General features: G+C 40.6%; 1 protein-coding gene across 1 annotated transcript; it reads right to left on the bottom strand.

Moving 5' to 3' along the window:
• Nucleotides 1-15381: 15381 nt before the first annotated feature.
• Nucleotides 15382-16953, bottom strand: LOC117278771 (uncharacterized). Its single transcript, XM_070178800.1, has 4 exons — nucleotides 16720-16953; nucleotides 16449-16616; nucleotides 15770-16361; nucleotides 15382-15587 (listed from the first exon to the last, which is right to left on the bottom strand). The coding sequence occupies exons 1-4, from the start codon at nucleotides 16951-16953 to the stop codon at nucleotides 15382-15384; spliced, it is 1200 nt and encodes a 399-aa protein (XP_070034901.1).
• Between the last annotated feature and the right edge of the window lie 339 nt (nucleotides 16954-17292).

Here is a 17292-nt window from a genome sequence, read left to right as displayed (position 1 = left end):
CTGTACCTCTACACTCAAAGCACTCTCTTCGCTACTGTGGCTGCTGAAATTGAGACTGACCCTGACGGGCCAGATAACCACTATAGTAACTTTGTAGCAGTGGTGCACTGATAGAAGTTGAAGGTGTACTGAATGCTGGCTGCTCAGGACGAGACCTATATAGACCACGACTGCCCAAAGCACTGTGGGATGCCTGGAGTGCTAACTAAATCGGCCTGGGAGGATGAAACCTACCAAAAGAACCTCTACCTCTAGATGAGGCACCACTAAAACCACCAAAATGACGAGGTCTCTTCTCAAACACTGTCTCTCTACCCTAACTATGAATCATCTCGATCCGTCTGGCAATCTATATAGCCCTCTAGAAAGAAAAGTCATCTTCCATCTCCTAGTCCATCTGAAGCCTGATGCTGAAAGTAAGACCATCAATAAATATCCTTACACTCTCCGTATCAGTGGGAATTAAAATAGCTTCATGACGGGTTAGGTCCACAAATCTGGTCTCATACTGGGTGACCGTCATGCCACCCTACTGGAGGTACTCGAACTACCTGAGGTACTCCTATATTAGAGTGAAAGGAATGAACTTCTCCAGAAATAGCTGCGAAAACTGATCTTATGTAAGTGGAGGTGAACCGGTTGGTTTGCTCCGCTTAAATTCTTTCCACCACCTCTTGGCAGGTACGGTCGTCTGGAACACTTTAAAGTCGACTCTATTGGACTCCATGATACCCATATTGCGCAACACCTCTCGACAACAGTCTAAATAGACTTGTGGGTCCTCAAAAGATGTACCATCAAAATGAATAGGAATAAGCTTGGTGAACTTATTTAATCTCATCAATACCTCAGAAGACATCGCAGACCTCTCCCCAAGATGGATAGCAATAGCATGTTGAACTACCCCAACTGTCGGAACCACCGAAGTCTGATATATGGGAGCCATCTTCTCCAGAGTGTAAGTTGCGGGAGTCTATGCTCCTCCCCCAGCTTGAGAGACAACTGGTGCCTTAGGAAATACTCCAGCCTGAGCCACACTCTCATGAGTCAAACTAAGCAGACTAGAGCGTCCTGAAGTCGAGAGTGGCTAAAAATCCCTCTGGGACCTGAGCGGGTCCAACTAGTACGGTCTGAACTGAGATCTCCTCCTCATGATCAATATGCGGCTCCGCAATAGGTGCTGCTGCACGTGATCTAGGCTGAGCTCTGCCTCTACCTCTGCCTCGGCCCCTACCCCTAGTAGTGGTTGCACCAGGGGGATCTGTCTCCTGCCCGGCTGTAGATGTTATGCAATTTCTCACCATCTACTAGAGAACAAGAATAGAATGGTTCACATTCCAGTAATGGTATAAAGTCACACGGTATAGAAAGAAAGAGGCGAAATTTCCCTAAAGCCTTATAGCCTCTAGAAAATAAGTACAAACATCTTCATACCAATCCTCCAAACTCTAATAAGCTTGTTATGGCTCATGAGAACTAGAAAACCTAGTGATCTGATACCAACTTGTCATGACCCGGAATCCTTCCCTCGGGACCGTGATGGCGCCTAACATTTCACATGCTAGGAAAACCAATGTTAGCTAAGTTACTTAACCAATTTTAGCAATTTAAATCAAAACACTAATAATAATGAACCATAGTCATATGAAATAGATTAACAAAATACCAATTGTCGAAATCTAAACATATCCCAGAATCTGGAGTCATGAATACATGAGCATCTAGAATACTACAAATACGGTCGAAAATAAAGTACAACTGTTTGATAGTAAATAAACAATGAAACTGGATAAAGAATGGGACTCCATGGTTGCGGACGCTGTGCAGCTATACCTCAAGTCTCTAAAAGCAGTTGAATCCGAGCAGTCTCGCTACATGCCACTACGATCAACACCGGTATGTGCACAAGAAGTGCAGAAGTGTAGTATGAATACAACCCAACCCATGTACCCTGTAAGTGTCTATCCTAACCTCGACGAAGTAGTGATGAGGCTATGGAAAGTCACTCACAAATAACCTGCACGAAATAACAATAAAAACATGTATATAAATAAAGTAATAAACTCATATAAACGGACCCGAAGGTCAACTATTAGAGAGCCCCAAAATAACAAAGCCTTAAGTCTCATATCACAATACCAAGAATAACTCTACAATCTCAAATAAGTATAACATAACATATCAAATCCGTTGCAACGCGCAACCCGATCATACCATATCATCATCTGCTCATATCATAATCTATCCTTATTCCTTCATATCATTTCAATACAGTTCAATACCGTTGTGGGGTAAAACTTGATCCTCAAACAATTTCAAATCATTAACATAAACAACTCAATAACAATATTTACAAAATATCAACACAAAGAAGGTGAAATGTACAGTAAGAACCATAGAATAAACGGAGAATATTCAATATCTCAGAATCTCAAACTTTACCAATTCACAAGTACAAAAGAGTTAAACGGCTCAAATAACCGGAACAACATAATAGAGTGCATCAAATGATATAAAACAATAAAAGCAGGTAAAACATGTGACAATTAAAATATACAATTAAAGCATGTAGAAACAGGGAGAAAATAAGCATAAATCATGTGAGAAATGAACAAATTAAGGCAAGTAACAAGTATAACATAGATGTCAAGTAAAAATATGTAACAGTTAAAGCATATACCAAGAAGTAACATGGAATAAAGGAAGATATGGAAATAAATATCCTAATCCCGCATGCTGAATCCCATGACGGCGCATATACAATTGTCACATCGCATATATGCCACTTCCCTACATAATTCGCATACCAAATAATTCAACAAGTCTTAATTCCCTCATGTCAAGGTTAGACACAACACTTACCTCTTTCCGCAATCAAATCAACACTCAACCACAACCCTTTCCTTCGGAATTAGCCTCTAAACCAGTCAAATCTAGCAAAATATAGTTCAAACAATTCAAAATAAGCTTTAGAAACTACCCATGAGTGAAACAGATTCGATCTTTGATGAAATTGGAAAAGATCAACCCCATGCTTGCTTGGTCAAAACACGAGATTCGGACCAAAACCCGATTACCCATTCACCTCCGGACCCGGTTATGTGATTTATTTCAAAATTCGACATCAATTAGACGCCTAAATCTCAATTTTACAAAATTCACAAATTCTACCCAAATTTCTAATTTTTACCACTAGAATCTTATATTAAAGGTTAAAATCAATGTATGTTTATCGAAATGTAACAAAACAGGTTAAAATTTGCTAGCCAATAAAGTTGGGATGAAAAATCTCTTCAAAATCTGTAACGACCCGACCGGTCGTTTTGAGCTCTAGCACGTTGTTCGGCAATTTGAGTCCTTGAGCAGCTTCACTTCAGGTATTACGACTTTTACGGGTGGTCGGAATTTAATTTCGGGAAGTTCAGAATTGATTTGGAAAGAAAATTCTCATTCCAGAAGCTTTAAGTTTGAAAGAGTGACTAAGGTATGATTTTTTAGTAAATGACCTCGGAATCAGGATTTGAAGGTTCCAACAGGTTCGTATGATGATTTTGGATTTGGGCGTATGTCCGGGTCGAATTTTGGATGAACCAGGAATGTTTCGGCACCTATTATGGAAGTTGACATTTTTAGAAAGATTTCTTAAATTTGAGTTGAAGTGCATTTCAATGTTATCAATGTCCGTTTGGGATTCCGAGCCTGGGAATAGCTCCGTATAGTGATTCTGGTATTGGAAGCGCATCGGGATGTGGATTTGGAGGTCCGTAGATCATTTTGGGGTCATTTGGCGAAAGTCAAAAATTTGAAGGTTTTTGAGAAGTTTGACCGGGAGTTGACTTTTTGATATCGGGGTCGGATTCCGATTCCGAAAGTTGGAATAGGTCTGTAATGTCGAATGTGACTTGTGTGAAAAAATTTGAGGTCAATCGGACGTGATTTGATAGGTTCCGGCATCGAATGTAGAAGTTTGAAGTTATAAAATTCTTTAAGTTTGAATTGGGGTACGATTCATGATTTCGATGTTGTTTGATGCGATTTGAGTCCTCGAGCAAGTTCGTAATATATTATGGGACTGGTTGGTATGATTGGTTGAGGTCCCGGGGTCCTCGGGTGTGTTTCGGGGTGGTTTCAGAACATTTGGAGTTGTTTTAGAACTGCTGATTCTGGTATCTGGTTTCCTTCGTCGCGAACGCGAAGGAAGCCCCACATTCGCGAAGAAGAAATTTTAGGGGTGCTGTATTTGGCCTTCGCGAACGCGAAGCAGTGGACGCAAACACGGGCCAAGGTCTGGTCAAGATTACGCGAACGCGAAGTAGTGGTCCGAATGCGAAGAAGGAGGGCAGTTGGCTACCGTGAATGCGATGCCATGCATGGTCAGGCCTTCGCGAATGCGACACTGGTCACGCGAACGCAAAGAAGAACGGGTCTGGGCAGATTGGATTTAATACGGGATTTGGCTCATTCTCTCTCATTTTTCACTGGGATGGATGATTTTTGGAGAGCTTCAAAGGGAAATTTTCATCATCTATATCAAGGTAAGTGATTCCCTCCTATTGCAAGTTAAATACTTGGTTTATATATGGATTTAAACAAGGAAATTAGAAGAAAAATTGAATTTTAAAGAAAAACCTAGAAATTGATATTCTTAGATTTTTAACCACGAATTTGGGCATGGAATTGGAAATAAATCATACATTTGAGTTCGTGAGGTTATGGGTAATGGTTATCTTCAAAAAATTTCGGAATCCGGGCACATGGGCCCGAGGGTTGCTTTATCAATTTTTCGAGCGGAGTTAGAAATTGTTATAAATTGGATTATAATGAGTATTAGAGAATATATTTATGGATTTACTCATTTATTGACTAGTTTTGGAGCGTTGGGCATCGATTTGAGTTGATTGAATAGTGTGGGAGTCGGTTATGGAACTTCGGAGCGAGGTAATTCTCTTTTCTAACTTTATAAGAGGGAATTTACCCCATCGGTGAAATAATTCAATATGTGCTTCTATTTGTGGGGGCTACATACGTACGAGGTAACGAGAGTCCGTGCATAGCTACTATTATGCTTATGTCCGAGTAGTCTAAGACCCAAATCACATTATACATGCGATTCTTGCATCCTACTTATTAATTTAACCATTTAAAACAGATTGGAACTTGATAAATGAAAATTCAAAAGGGTTGGACTTCATCTACTTGGGTTTTGGACGGGTCACTTGACCGTTAATGAGAATTGATGTTTCTTTAAACATCAAACCTAAATAAATCCTTGATTTGGTTGTCTGAATGTGTTTATCTTTTGTGGAACGGGCCGAACGCCTCGGTAGATTAAATAGATGCATCTATGGTTCGCGTCGTCCGATCCTCCGGCATTGCACAGTTTAATATTAGGTTGGATCAGGCCGTACGACCTCGGCATAATTTGCGCATGACTTAATTGAATGTTTTGGAATTATTGATAATTGATATGGCCTCATTGGCCGAAGATATAAATTGTTAAAAGATGAAAATAAATTTGGAAATCCCCTATTAACAAGAGAATTATTTACCTGCCTCATGTTATTGTATTTACCGTTGCCTCATAAAATCCATAATTCATCATATCATTGGTATATTAATTATAGCTCATAGTAAGTGTCCGAGTCGACCTCTCGTCACTACTTCTTCGAGGTTAGGCGGGATACTTACTGGGTACGCGTTGATTTACGTACTCATGCTTCACTTGCTGCACATTTTAGTGCAGGTACACATATGTTTAGTGGCCTTGTGGGCGCAGAGGCGCATTATGGCGGGGAATTAGGTGAGCTGCATTCTATACGACGCTCCGCAGCCAACAAAGTCTCCTTTAGAGTACTTACATTTTTCCTGTCCAATTTGTATTTCGGACAGCTGTTGTATTTTATTTTACATTCCTAGTTAATGCTCAGGCACTTGTGACACCGGATTTTGCGATGATTATGGGTTGCACTGTATTGGAATTTTTAAAGATATTATTATGTATTTTGTAAACTCCATCTTCTACTATTTAATTGAGGGGAGAAACGATGATTTCAAAATTATTAAAATGAGAATTTACTAATTATTGGTGTTGGCTTGCCTGAGAGTGGTGCCTGGCGCCATCATGACCTTTCAAGGATTTTGGGTCGTAACAACATGGTATAAGAGCACTAGGTTCACTTAGGTCTCACGCGTCATGAGCGAGTCTAGTAGAGTCTTATGGTTCGGTACGGAGACGTCTCTACTTATCTTCGAGTGGCTACAGGGCTGTTAGGAGCACTTCCCTTCTTGATTCATCATCGTGCGATTTGATTCCTTTGAGGCTTATGCCTTCATTTCTTTCCCATTCAATCTTATGCGACGTGAAATGCTAGTTATAAATCGGGAATTGAGGAATTGTAATGGTACTACAGATGTGGTGCAGGATGTTTCTCCCTGCGTAGTTGATTGGGCTATTGTCGTCGCCTTGTGGAAGGATATTCCGTCATTTCAGCTCAGTAGTTGTACTTCAGAGAGCTTTAAGGTTATGCACAGGTTGCTATGATGCTCATGAGTTATTATCGCACAGTATTGATGTAATGGTAGGATGCTTGCCTATGTCTTGGGGCAGTGAATGACTTGAAAGGAGGTTTACTCAGTGCATGATTCATAGATTCGGTATTTTACTTCTGACGGAGGAAAGGCAATCGAACTAAGAATGTTCAGACTTGGGTTGATGGAGTAGCGGGACTCGATATTTTCGAGCGTGGTAGAATCTTCGCCTGTGATGTGGCGTCATCGTCCTTGATTGGTTATAATGTGTTAAGTTCGGCGGTGTTATGGTTTCCTTCAATTTTCCTCGGGGCAGAGTATTATAAGTGGTGCCGGGAAAGCGGCTGTCAGAGGTCGCAATGTGCAGTGGTTCAGGATCGAATCGGCATTCCTGGTAATGATGGTTCGAGAAAGATGATTTTCGGAAAGGTTTAAAGTTGGTAAAGATCTATCGGTTCAAGTGCTATAGAGGTAGATTTTGATTTAAGGCAACAACTAGGCAGCGAAGGATGAGGAAGGACATATGGGAGGTGTCTTGCGGTGGTTGAATTGTTAGGAGGCCAAGTGTGAAAAGTAGAAGTTGAGGAGTTTCTTAAAGGAGAGGGTTTGGCTAAAGTGGGAGAGTGGCAGAGTAGCATATGGGTTCCGTGGTAGGATAGCTGCACGCCTTGATGAAAGTTTAGAGTGATTTGGGATTCACGGGGGTCAGTGACCAGGTCTACGGGCTAAATTTGAAATATTGGCTGCTATTTTGAGGAGGATTGTGTGTGACATGAGGGAGTCACCTAATATGAAGCAGGATACAACATGACTCTAGATTGGAATGTATTGTCGCACTTTTAGTTAGTGTCCATGAGGAGTGAACGGACTTGTACAACTGGTGAATGAGCAAGGGCTCGGGATGGTTTATTGGCTTCATGGTAATTGTATTCAGTGCAGCATTGTTGGAGGATGTCGGCATGGAATTTCCACAGGTGGGATATCTCCGGTGAACAGGTTAGTAGTTGTGTGGTGTTGATGAAGCTTCTACGAAGAATTTTACTGGTTATCCAGTAAGAGGTCAAATATGTGAATGTGGCTAGTGATTCCGAATGTTTATGAAATTTTTAACATAAGGATTTCAAGAAAATTTGGAGGGTTGATTGTGCAAGGTCATGTCAATAGGAGATAAGGAATCTTGGTAGGTTCCAGGGTCATGCAATAGTAGCTTCAGGCTAAGTGGTAGAGCCCCACCGTCTATGATTGAATTGTGTAGTTGTCAATTAGTGCGATTTCTGGTTATCGGTGTACTGGTGGGTTGCCATGACTAAGGAAAGAAAACATTAGTGGTAACTTGAGCAAAGGATTTGAGGAATGTGTGCTATCTTTGGCCTTATTGGTTCATGTTTAGGTCTTGGGTAGACTCAGAGTCTATGCTTCGTGTGGATATTATGTATAAGGAAATGAATTCAACTGGTTGCTTCTTCGAGAGGGTGTTCATGTGCTAGCAGAGCCTTGGAGTTTGATTATATTCGGGGTCAAGTCAGAGTGGGTGACTCTCAACGATGGTTCTAGTGGGTTCAAAGATTCAAAGTGTGGTGCCTAAGAATTTCGAGCCAGTAGTGTGGTTAAGTATTGAGTTTTTGCCGTGGATTCTGAAACGTGGCTTAGAGTGTTCTACGTTATCTTCGGTCTGCGGTGTGGCATTGGAGGAATGCGAGGAAATAACTTCGGATTCATTGAGGGATTTTCAGGATGGGTGTACCAGTTGAAGACGCGATTATGCACACAAGGAGGGTATGCCATGGTTCGTGGGTTTTGAGACAATATGATCTTGTGAAATAGGATCACTCAGGATGAGTGGGGATTGAGTTCGCCATGTTTTGAATGGAGCTATTATTATTCCTAAGGCAAGTCCAGGGTAAATTAGAAAGAGTCGGGTCGGTTAGCAATGGTTGAATCGGCATAATGATGGCAATGATCAGCTCCTTCAGTGTGTTGGGTTATTCATGTGATTTGTGACGGTACGTGCGAGGTTTGACGGTCACCGTAACCGATCTTATTTAGAGGCGTTCAAGTATTATGGCCTGTTATGTGCAGATGGATCCCGGAAGGGTTATGGTGGTTTAGACCACTACTTGAGGTTGGTATTTTCTGCGAATATGAGGATTCAGTCGCGTGTTGTGATGGTTCTCTTGGAATAAGTTAAGTAAAAGGTTTCTATGTGATGAAGTGTTTACCCTATTAGTAGTTCGGAAGTTAAAATGAAATTCTTGTACTCTTGCGCATTGGCATGATTAAGTGCAGTGATCGGCATGAGAGTCAAAAGTTGAGGATCAAGGTTGCAGTTTGGTATCGACAAGAATGTTAAGAGCTCGGATGAGCGGGAACGGATTCAGATGGTTAGAGTAAACTGGTATTGTCTTTAGCGTCACCTGGGATCGGTGTCCTGTGTAAGAGGCTTTGAGTAGTGATTTCGGATTTTTGACTTGCTTTACAGCATTTGTGCGGCCGGTGGTATGGATGTGCAGACTTGTTATCTAGTGCGGAAGGTCGTTGGAGCACGTCCCACAGGGAGATTGTATAAGTGTGACATGTAGCCACTTGATTGATCGAAGATTGGAACCAAGTATGGAGATTGCGGTACTATTGTTCATATAAGAATTTATGCCTAAAGGGAGCTCGGTTCATTTGGTTGTGGACTGTGGAGGTTTGTTCCAGATATGATGGTTGTTCTTGTGTGTTATGGGGAAAAATGGTTATTATGAACCCTTGAACGATTATTAGACTAGTACGGTGCGATCTGAATCGGCTTGAGGTCCGTGGGTGGATCTAGATATGAATGTGGGCTCTATGTCGGGCCGGAGGTGTTCATTTCAGCATAGCGCTCCTTGTGGAGGAGTATTCGGATGTTGGATGTTAATTTATCGCCGGCTACTTCATGTAATACTATATTGTGATGTGTGAGTTCTGAAACGGCTTGTTAATTTCATATGTGATAAGGTTCCGCGCAGCGATGGTGTTGTGTGAGCATGATGGCTCTCGAGATGCAGATCATATATCGCACCGTAGTTGTGCTTGAGTTTTGTAGCGCATGGCATTATCTGTCCCCCCAAGGATGGTATTATGCACTTTGCATGCTTGTGGCCAATATACTAGTATATTATTTGGATCGGGTTGCACGCCGCAACAGTGTGATGTTGAGTACAGTCCTCTATAGCTATTTTTGTGTGTTTTGTTTTCCATTTTCTGAGGAAGGTTCATCACGCCTTTTCGGTTGTCTAAATTAGTTACGCGGTTTGATTAATCCATTCTAGAGTTCATTTTCCTTAGGTATCACATTCGGGTTTGTAGCTTATTGGCACATTGTGGCACCATATGCGACTTTTGGCAATTCCTGAGGTGCTTTATTGCCTGGGCAACTTATATTGGGTGAGACGAGATTTTTGGATCTGGGATCAGTACGATCGGATTATATGAAGCACATTAAAGAGTAAATACCATTATTCGGTTCATAATGGGGTGATGATTCTAGTCAAGAGGAGAGGTTCAATGATTTGTTGATTTGGCAGTTGGTTATGAATTTCTACATGCCTCTTCCGTCGTGGCGGTATTGCCAGAGTTGAAACAAGACTTATATATGTCATGAGGTGTATTGTGAGCATCGGGTTTGTGAGATTTCAGCTATTATTATCAGAGGATGTTATTGGTCATGTAAGTTATGCAGTGCGTAGGTATGCAATCATTTATTGGTACATCGTATAGAGATTGATACGGTGTTCATATGATGGAAGCAGGCCTGGCAGAGAAATCCAGATATTGGAGTTGGGCTTTAAGGCCTAATGGGATAAGTAAAGGGAAAATCTTTAGATTAGCTCTAGCTAATGTGCTCAAATGAGTTGTGATAGCACGGGTGGGTGCACGAGGTGTTAACCAGTGATTTTGGACAACTCCGGAGCAGTTCTTAGCATGTTCGAAGACGACGGTATGTTTAAGTAGGAGAGAATGTAATGACCCGACGGTCATTTTGAGCTCTAGCACGTCGTTCGGCAGTTTGAGGCCCTGGGCAGCTTCACTTCAGGTATTACGACTTGTACGCGTGGTCGGAATTTAATTTCGGGAAATTCAGAGTTGATTTGGAAAGAAAATTCTCATTTCGGAAGCTTTAAGTTTGAAAGAGTGACTAAGGTGTGATTTTTGAGTAAATTACCTCGCAATTGGGATTTGAAGGTTCCAACAGGTTCGTATGATGATTTTGGACTTAGGCGTATGTCCAGGTCAAATTTTGGATGACCCGGGAACGTTTCGGCACCTATTATGGAAGTTGGTTTTCTTAGAAGGATTTCTTAAATTTAAGTTGAAGTGCATTTCAATGTTATCAATGTCCGTTTGGGATTCCAATCCTGGGAATAGCTCCGTATGGTGATTCTGGTGTTGGGAGTGCGTCCGAATGTGGATTTGGAGGTCCGTAGGTCATTTTGGGGTCATTTGGCAAAAGTGAGAAATTTGAAGGTTTTTGAGAAGTTGGACCGGGAGTGGACTTTTTGTTATTAGGGTCGGATTCCGATTCCGGAAGTTGGAGTAGGTCCGAAATGTCGAATGTAACTTGTGTGCAAATTTGAGGTCAATGGGACGTGATTTGATAGGTTCCGGCATCGAATGTAGAAGTTTTAAATTATAAAGTTCTTTAAGCTTAAATTGGGGTACGATTCGTGATTTCGATGCTGTTCGATGCGATTTGAGGCCTCGAGCAAGCCTCGAGCAAGTTTGTAATATATTATGGGACTGGTTGGTATGATTGGTTGAGTGCCCGGGGGCCTCGGGTGTGTTTCGGGGTAGTTTCGGATCATTTGGAGCTATTTTGGAACTGCTGAATCTGGTATCTGGTTTCCTTCTTTGCGAAAGCGAAGGAAGTCCCGCGTTCGCGACGATGAAATTTTGGGGGTGCTGGATTAAGCCTTCACAAACGCAAAGCAGTGGATGCGAACGCGAGGAAAGGTCTGGTCAAGCTTACGCGAATGCGACGCAGTGGTCGCGAACGTGAAGAAGGAGGGCAGTTGGCTACCGCGAACGCGATGCTGTGCATGGTCAGCTTTCGCGAACGCGACACTGGTCACGAGAACTCGAAGAAGAACGGGTCTGGGCAGATTGGATTTAGTACGGGATTTGGCTCATTCTCTCCCATTTTTCACTGGGATGGATGATTTTTGGAGAGCTTCAAGGGAAGATTTTCATCATCTATGTCAAGGTAAGTGATTCCCACCTATTGCAAGTTAAATACTTGGTTTATATATGGATTTAAACAAGGAAATTAGTAGAAAAATTGAATTTTGAAGAAAACCTAGAAATTGGTATTCTTGGATATTTGACCACGAATTTGGGCATGGAATTGGAATTAAATCATTTATTTGAGTTCGTGAGGTTATGGGTAATGGTTATCTTCAAAAAAATTCGGAATTCGGGCACGTGGGCCCGAGGGTTGCTCTATCGATTTTTCGAGCAGAGTTAGAAATTATTATAAGTTGGATTATAATGAGTATTAGAGTATATATTTATAGATTTTCTCATTTATTGACTAGTTTTGGAGCGTTGGGCATCGATTTGAGTTGATTGAATGTCTTGGGAGCTGGTTATGGAATTTTGGAGTGAGGTAAGTCTCTTTTCTAATCTTATAAGAGGGAATTTACCCTATAGGTGAAATAATTTAGTATGGGCTTCTATTTGTGGGGGCTACGTACGTATGGAGTGACGAGAGTCCTTGCTTAGCTACTATTATGCTTATGTCCGGGTAGTCTAGGTCCCAAATCGCGTTATACTTGCGATGCTTGCATCCTACTTGTTAATTTAACCGTTTAAAACAGATTGGAACTTGATAAAGGAAATTTCAAAAGGGTTAGACTTCATCTACTTGAGTTTTGGACTGGTCACTTGACCGTTAATGAGAATTGATGTTTCTTTAAACATCAAACCTAAATAAATCCTTGATTTGGTTGTCTGAATGTGTTTATGTTTTGTGGAACGGGCCGAACGCCTCGGTAGATTAAATAGATGCATCTATGGTTCGCGTCGTCCGATCCTCCGGCATTGCACAGTTTAATATTAGGTTGGATCGGACCGTACGACCTCGACATGATTTGCGCATGACTTAATTGATTGTTTTGGAATTATTGATAACTGATATGGCCTCATTGGCCGGAGATATAAATTGTTAAAAGATGAAAATAAATTTGGAAATCCCCTATTAACAAGAGAATTATTTACCTGCCTCATGTTATTGTGTTTACCGTTGCCTCATAAAATCCATAATTCATCATATCATTGGTATATTAATTATAGCCCATAGTAAGAGTCCAAGTCGACCCCTCGTCACTACTTCTTCGAGGTTAGGCGGGATATTTACTGGGTACGCGTTGATTTACGTACTCATGCTAAACTTACTGCACATTTTTGTGCAGGTACACATGTTTAGCAGCCTTGTGGGCGCAGAGGCACGATTATGGCGGGGACTTAGGTGAGCTGCATTCTATACGACGCTCCGCAGCTAACAGAGTCTCCTTTAGAGAACTTACATTTTTCCTGTCCAATTTATATTCCAGACAGCTGTTGTATTTTATTTTACATTCCTAGTTAATGCTCATGCACTTGTGACACCGGGTTTTGGGATGATTATAGGTTGCACTGGATTGGAATTTCTAAAGATATTATTATGTATTTTGTAAACTCCATCTTCTACTATTTAATTGAGTGGAGAAACTATGATTTCAAAAATATTAAAATGAGAATTTACTAATTATTGGTATTGGGTCGTGACAATAGTGTCCGTGCCCATCACGACCTTTCAAGGATTTTGGGTCGTGACAAAATCGCCTCTAGGCCCAGCTCAAACTTCAAAATGGTGAAAAATGACTCAAACCCCGACTTTTAGATATTGTTATACCTGGGCGTCAGGTGTTCTTCGCGTTCGCCTAGCACCTGACACGTTTGCGAAGAACAGCAGCCTAATGGCCTACGCGTTCGCGAGTCCACCTTCGCATTCATGAAGGCATCCCCTGCCAAGCTATTGCATTCGCGATCCTTTGGTCGCATTCGCGAAGAAGGACCACCGACTCTCCCCCAGGTCACCCAAATGAATTGCGTTCGTAAGAGGCTCGTCGCGTTTGCAAAGGGTAAGCTCCCCCTTCGCGTTCGCGTTCGTGACCGGTTCCTCGTGTTAAACAAACCATCCCCAGCCCCAACTTCCCCTCGGCGATCACGAGAGAAGATTCGTGATTGCGAAGTACAACACACCAGACATCAGAAACAACAGCCTAACATGTTCAAAATGATTTGTAGCCCATCCGAAACTCGCTCGAGCATCTCGGGCTCTAAATCAAATACACAAGTATAAAAATATCATACAAACCCGCTCGTATGATCAAAATACCAAAATAACATCTATAAACACGAATCAAACATTAAAATGCATGAAACTCTATAGAAAACTCAAGAACTTCAAAAATTACAATCGAGCGTCCGAATCCTATAAAACCAATTCCGAATTGCACCAAATTTTGCTGACAAGTTTCAAATAACAAAACGGACCTATACCAAGTCCCAAAATAAAAATACGAACCTGATAGCCATGAAGTCAACCTACGATCAAACTTTGGAAATTTCCAAACTTTCAAGTTACTAGCTTTCGGCAAAACAAATCAAATCAACCTAGGGACCTCCGGATTCAATTTCGGGTATACGCCCAAGTCCAAAATCACAATACAGACCTACTGGAATCGTCTAAACACCGATCCGGGATCGTTTTCACTAAATATTTACCGTAATCAATTCAAGTTGTTTTTAAAACTAAAAATCATATTTTCTTCAAATATTTACGTAAAACTTTTTCGAAAAAAAGACACGGACCATGCACGTAAATCTAGAAATATCAAATGAAGCTAATGGAGATCTCGAAACATGAAAATAAGGTCTAGTACTCAAAACGACCTATTGGGTAGTCACAACTCTACGCTTCGTGTGCGGATCCAGGTGCATCTCGACGTGGTGATTGCTAGAGCCATGTTGGTACCGGTACTTGGGAGACTTTGAGGTAGCTGCTTTGACGTCCACAGATTTTGACTCTTTTTCTTTTATTTTTCTTATTACTGTTCTATTGTCCAGACAGTTGTACTAAGGATTTGGTTTATATTTTGATACTCAGTAGTTCTCATGTACTCGTTGACACCAGATTTTGGGATGGTTGTAGAAGTATTGTTATTATTTTCATCTGATAATTATGATATTTCCATTGTTAAGTTTATTAAATTATGTTTATTCAAATGCGTAGTTATTATGTAATTGTTGGCTTGCCTGGCAAGTAGTGTTAGGCACCGTCACGGCTCCGATGGGAGTTGGGTCGTGACATCTTGTCCCCAACCTTTAGTACCTTTAGTTGGCAATTTTACTGCTTTAATATTTGTTAGTTAATTAGTCAAAAAATTTAAAAATACTTAATTTTTATTCCTGAGAAAATTATACGAATTTATCTCCTTAGTGATAGTAAGTAGTTGTAGTTAAACCTTAGTTCTCGGTGGGATTCGATTTTGGACTCTTAGATCAGATTATATTTACAGTGATCGCTTAGTCTCTTTTCGAAAGTATATTTAAGCATAATCAAATTTCGGCGCCGTTGCCGAAAAACTTAGCAGTGTAGTTGTAGCTGTAAATATTACTTTTTTTTGTAAAGAAACAAAAACTGTAATCAATGTAATTTAAGAAACAATAAACGAAAATGACTAGACCCGAACTTTGGAAAAAACCTTCATCCATAAGAGAATGATATTTGTGAGAGAATCAAGTATCAAAATGATTGATTCGCACAAGTTCGTAGGACATTAGGTTTCATTGTACTGATGACAAGTTAGCATCTTCCTTAAGTGATAGAATGGATTCCAACTCCATCTCCTGCTGAGGTAATAGCAATGAACATGCTGATGCCCAGGTGGCTGCTGGTAATGTTTTCTGAAAAATCCTCAAAAGATTAATCATGCGTTTTGCACTTTCTTCTATAACAAGATCCTCTCCATCACATATGACCTCTACAAAAACTGAAACAACTTTTGTAAGGTATTGATAGTTAGGACCTAGAAATTCTCCGTCTCACCTAGAAATAACTGTTCGTGAACAAGTTTGGCTTCAACCAAGTCAGCTTTTATCGGCAGGCAATTCAACCAAGCTGGAATAACCTGGGCTGAGTGGATACTTTTACCATGAAACTAATATATCTTACCAAGTGTAGAGACATCATTATCATATGCACTTTCATTTTCAGGTTCACAGGCATTTAGATGAGTAAGGACTACATAGATCCTTAAAAGAGCCTCTCCAACAAAAGGTTTGAAAAAAGACAGACCATATTCCGCCCAAAGGCCAAGTCCATAAAGAGCAGTCTGTCTAACATTTGGGTCTTCGTCATTGCTTGCTTCCAAAACTAAAGGAAGACGTACATCGTAGTACTTTAGAGATGCTTTAGGGAACTCATCCACAAGAGCATCAAAGATGAGAATAGATATACATCTCTCGTTAGTTGTATTCTCCTTGGCCCATATAGGTAATAAATATGGTGACAACTCATCAAAGAAAGGCAAGAAAAAAGCCTTGAAAGTTTTGATCAATGTGCGCAATATTTTACCAACATAGCTGAGAACTTTTTCTTCTTGTTTTCTTTGTGCACTCAATAATTCAGCTTCCTCAGCATCAAAGTCTTCTATTTTCTCTCGCTCTGTCAGTTCATTTTTTCTGCTTGAACTTTCTGTAATGACATACTTTATCTCATTGATCATGCTACGAACCTGACTTTCAGTGAGAAATGGTTCACATATCTAAAGGCAATTATTCAATTCATACAACATGATTCCATATATTTCTGTTATAGGCTCATTATGCAAAGCCTCTACCAAAGCTAGTACTATATAGTCTGACAACTTTGTGAAATATGACTCACTTCCACCTTGAGCAATCTCTTTCTCAATAGCTAGCTTAGCAGAACTCAACAGGAGGGACATGGCATTAACTGCATATATCCTGACATCATTGCGGGCATAGAATATCAGAAACAGAACAAACATTGAGACAACCTGAGGAATCCATGGGTAGAAGTCTTCCTTTAATATATCAGCATAAAGGCATAGCATAGCACAATCTCTAGCTTTCACCCGTAGAACAATCTTGTTTCTTGACTTTATCTATACTATTATCATCTAATTCATTAGTTCCACAGTCCGACTGTGTAGAGATGGTCATAGCAAGTTCAAGTTGAGCACATTGAATAAAAAAGGGCATGACTGCACTCATATAAGGAAGAAAATACTGTCCAAGGCAATGACAAATTCTAGTATATGCTTTTAGCAAGTAAATAATAAGAGGACCATCCCCTTTCGCTTGTAATCCTTGTAATGACATAAGCACTTCCATAACCTACTTTTCGTCGCCCCTAAATTTCTCTTTGCCAACAGCCATCGCAACAGAGCTTATGCACTCTATTGCCGGTCAAAGAATGAGATTAGATTTCAGATCTATGTCTCTCAGGACAGTTTTCAAGTGTGACATAACAGTGTCATAGTAGGTTCCGAAGTGCTCCTTAACAGAATGAGATATACTAGCTAATGTAGCTAATGCTTGTTGTTGGACTATTGGTTTGTCATTCTTTAGAAGTACAAGCAGTTTGCTAACTATTCCATCTAGGTAAGTGTATTGGTAAAATTAAATATTACACGTGGAATTAAATATGTGGCTGATATGGCAAGGCACATG

This window comes from Nicotiana tomentosiformis, chromosome 6, assembly GCF_000390325.3.
Source record: "Nicotiana tomentosiformis chromosome 6, ASM39032v3, whole genome shotgun sequence".
In the NCBI taxonomy this organism is placed as follows: Eukaryota; Viridiplantae; Streptophyta; class Magnoliopsida; order Solanales; family Solanaceae; genus Nicotiana; species Nicotiana tomentosiformis.
The sequence above is the reverse complement of the archived record's forward strand: the minus strand, read 5'-3'. Positions and strand labels throughout refer to the sequence as shown.

Coding starts and splice junctions, on each gene's coding strand:
- LOC117278771 (XM_070178800.1), bottom strand. CDS start 16,953: ATGGAAGTGCTTATGTCATTACAAGGATTACAAGCGAAAGGGGATGGT. Junction 16,617..16,719: donor ATGATAATAGTATAGATAAA/GTCAAGAAACAA, acceptor TGGATTCCTCAG/GTTGTCTCAATGTTTGTTCT. Junction 16,362..16,448: donor CAAAGTTGTCAGACTATATA/GTACTAGCTTTG, acceptor AATTGCCTTTAG/ATATGTGAACCATTTCTCAC.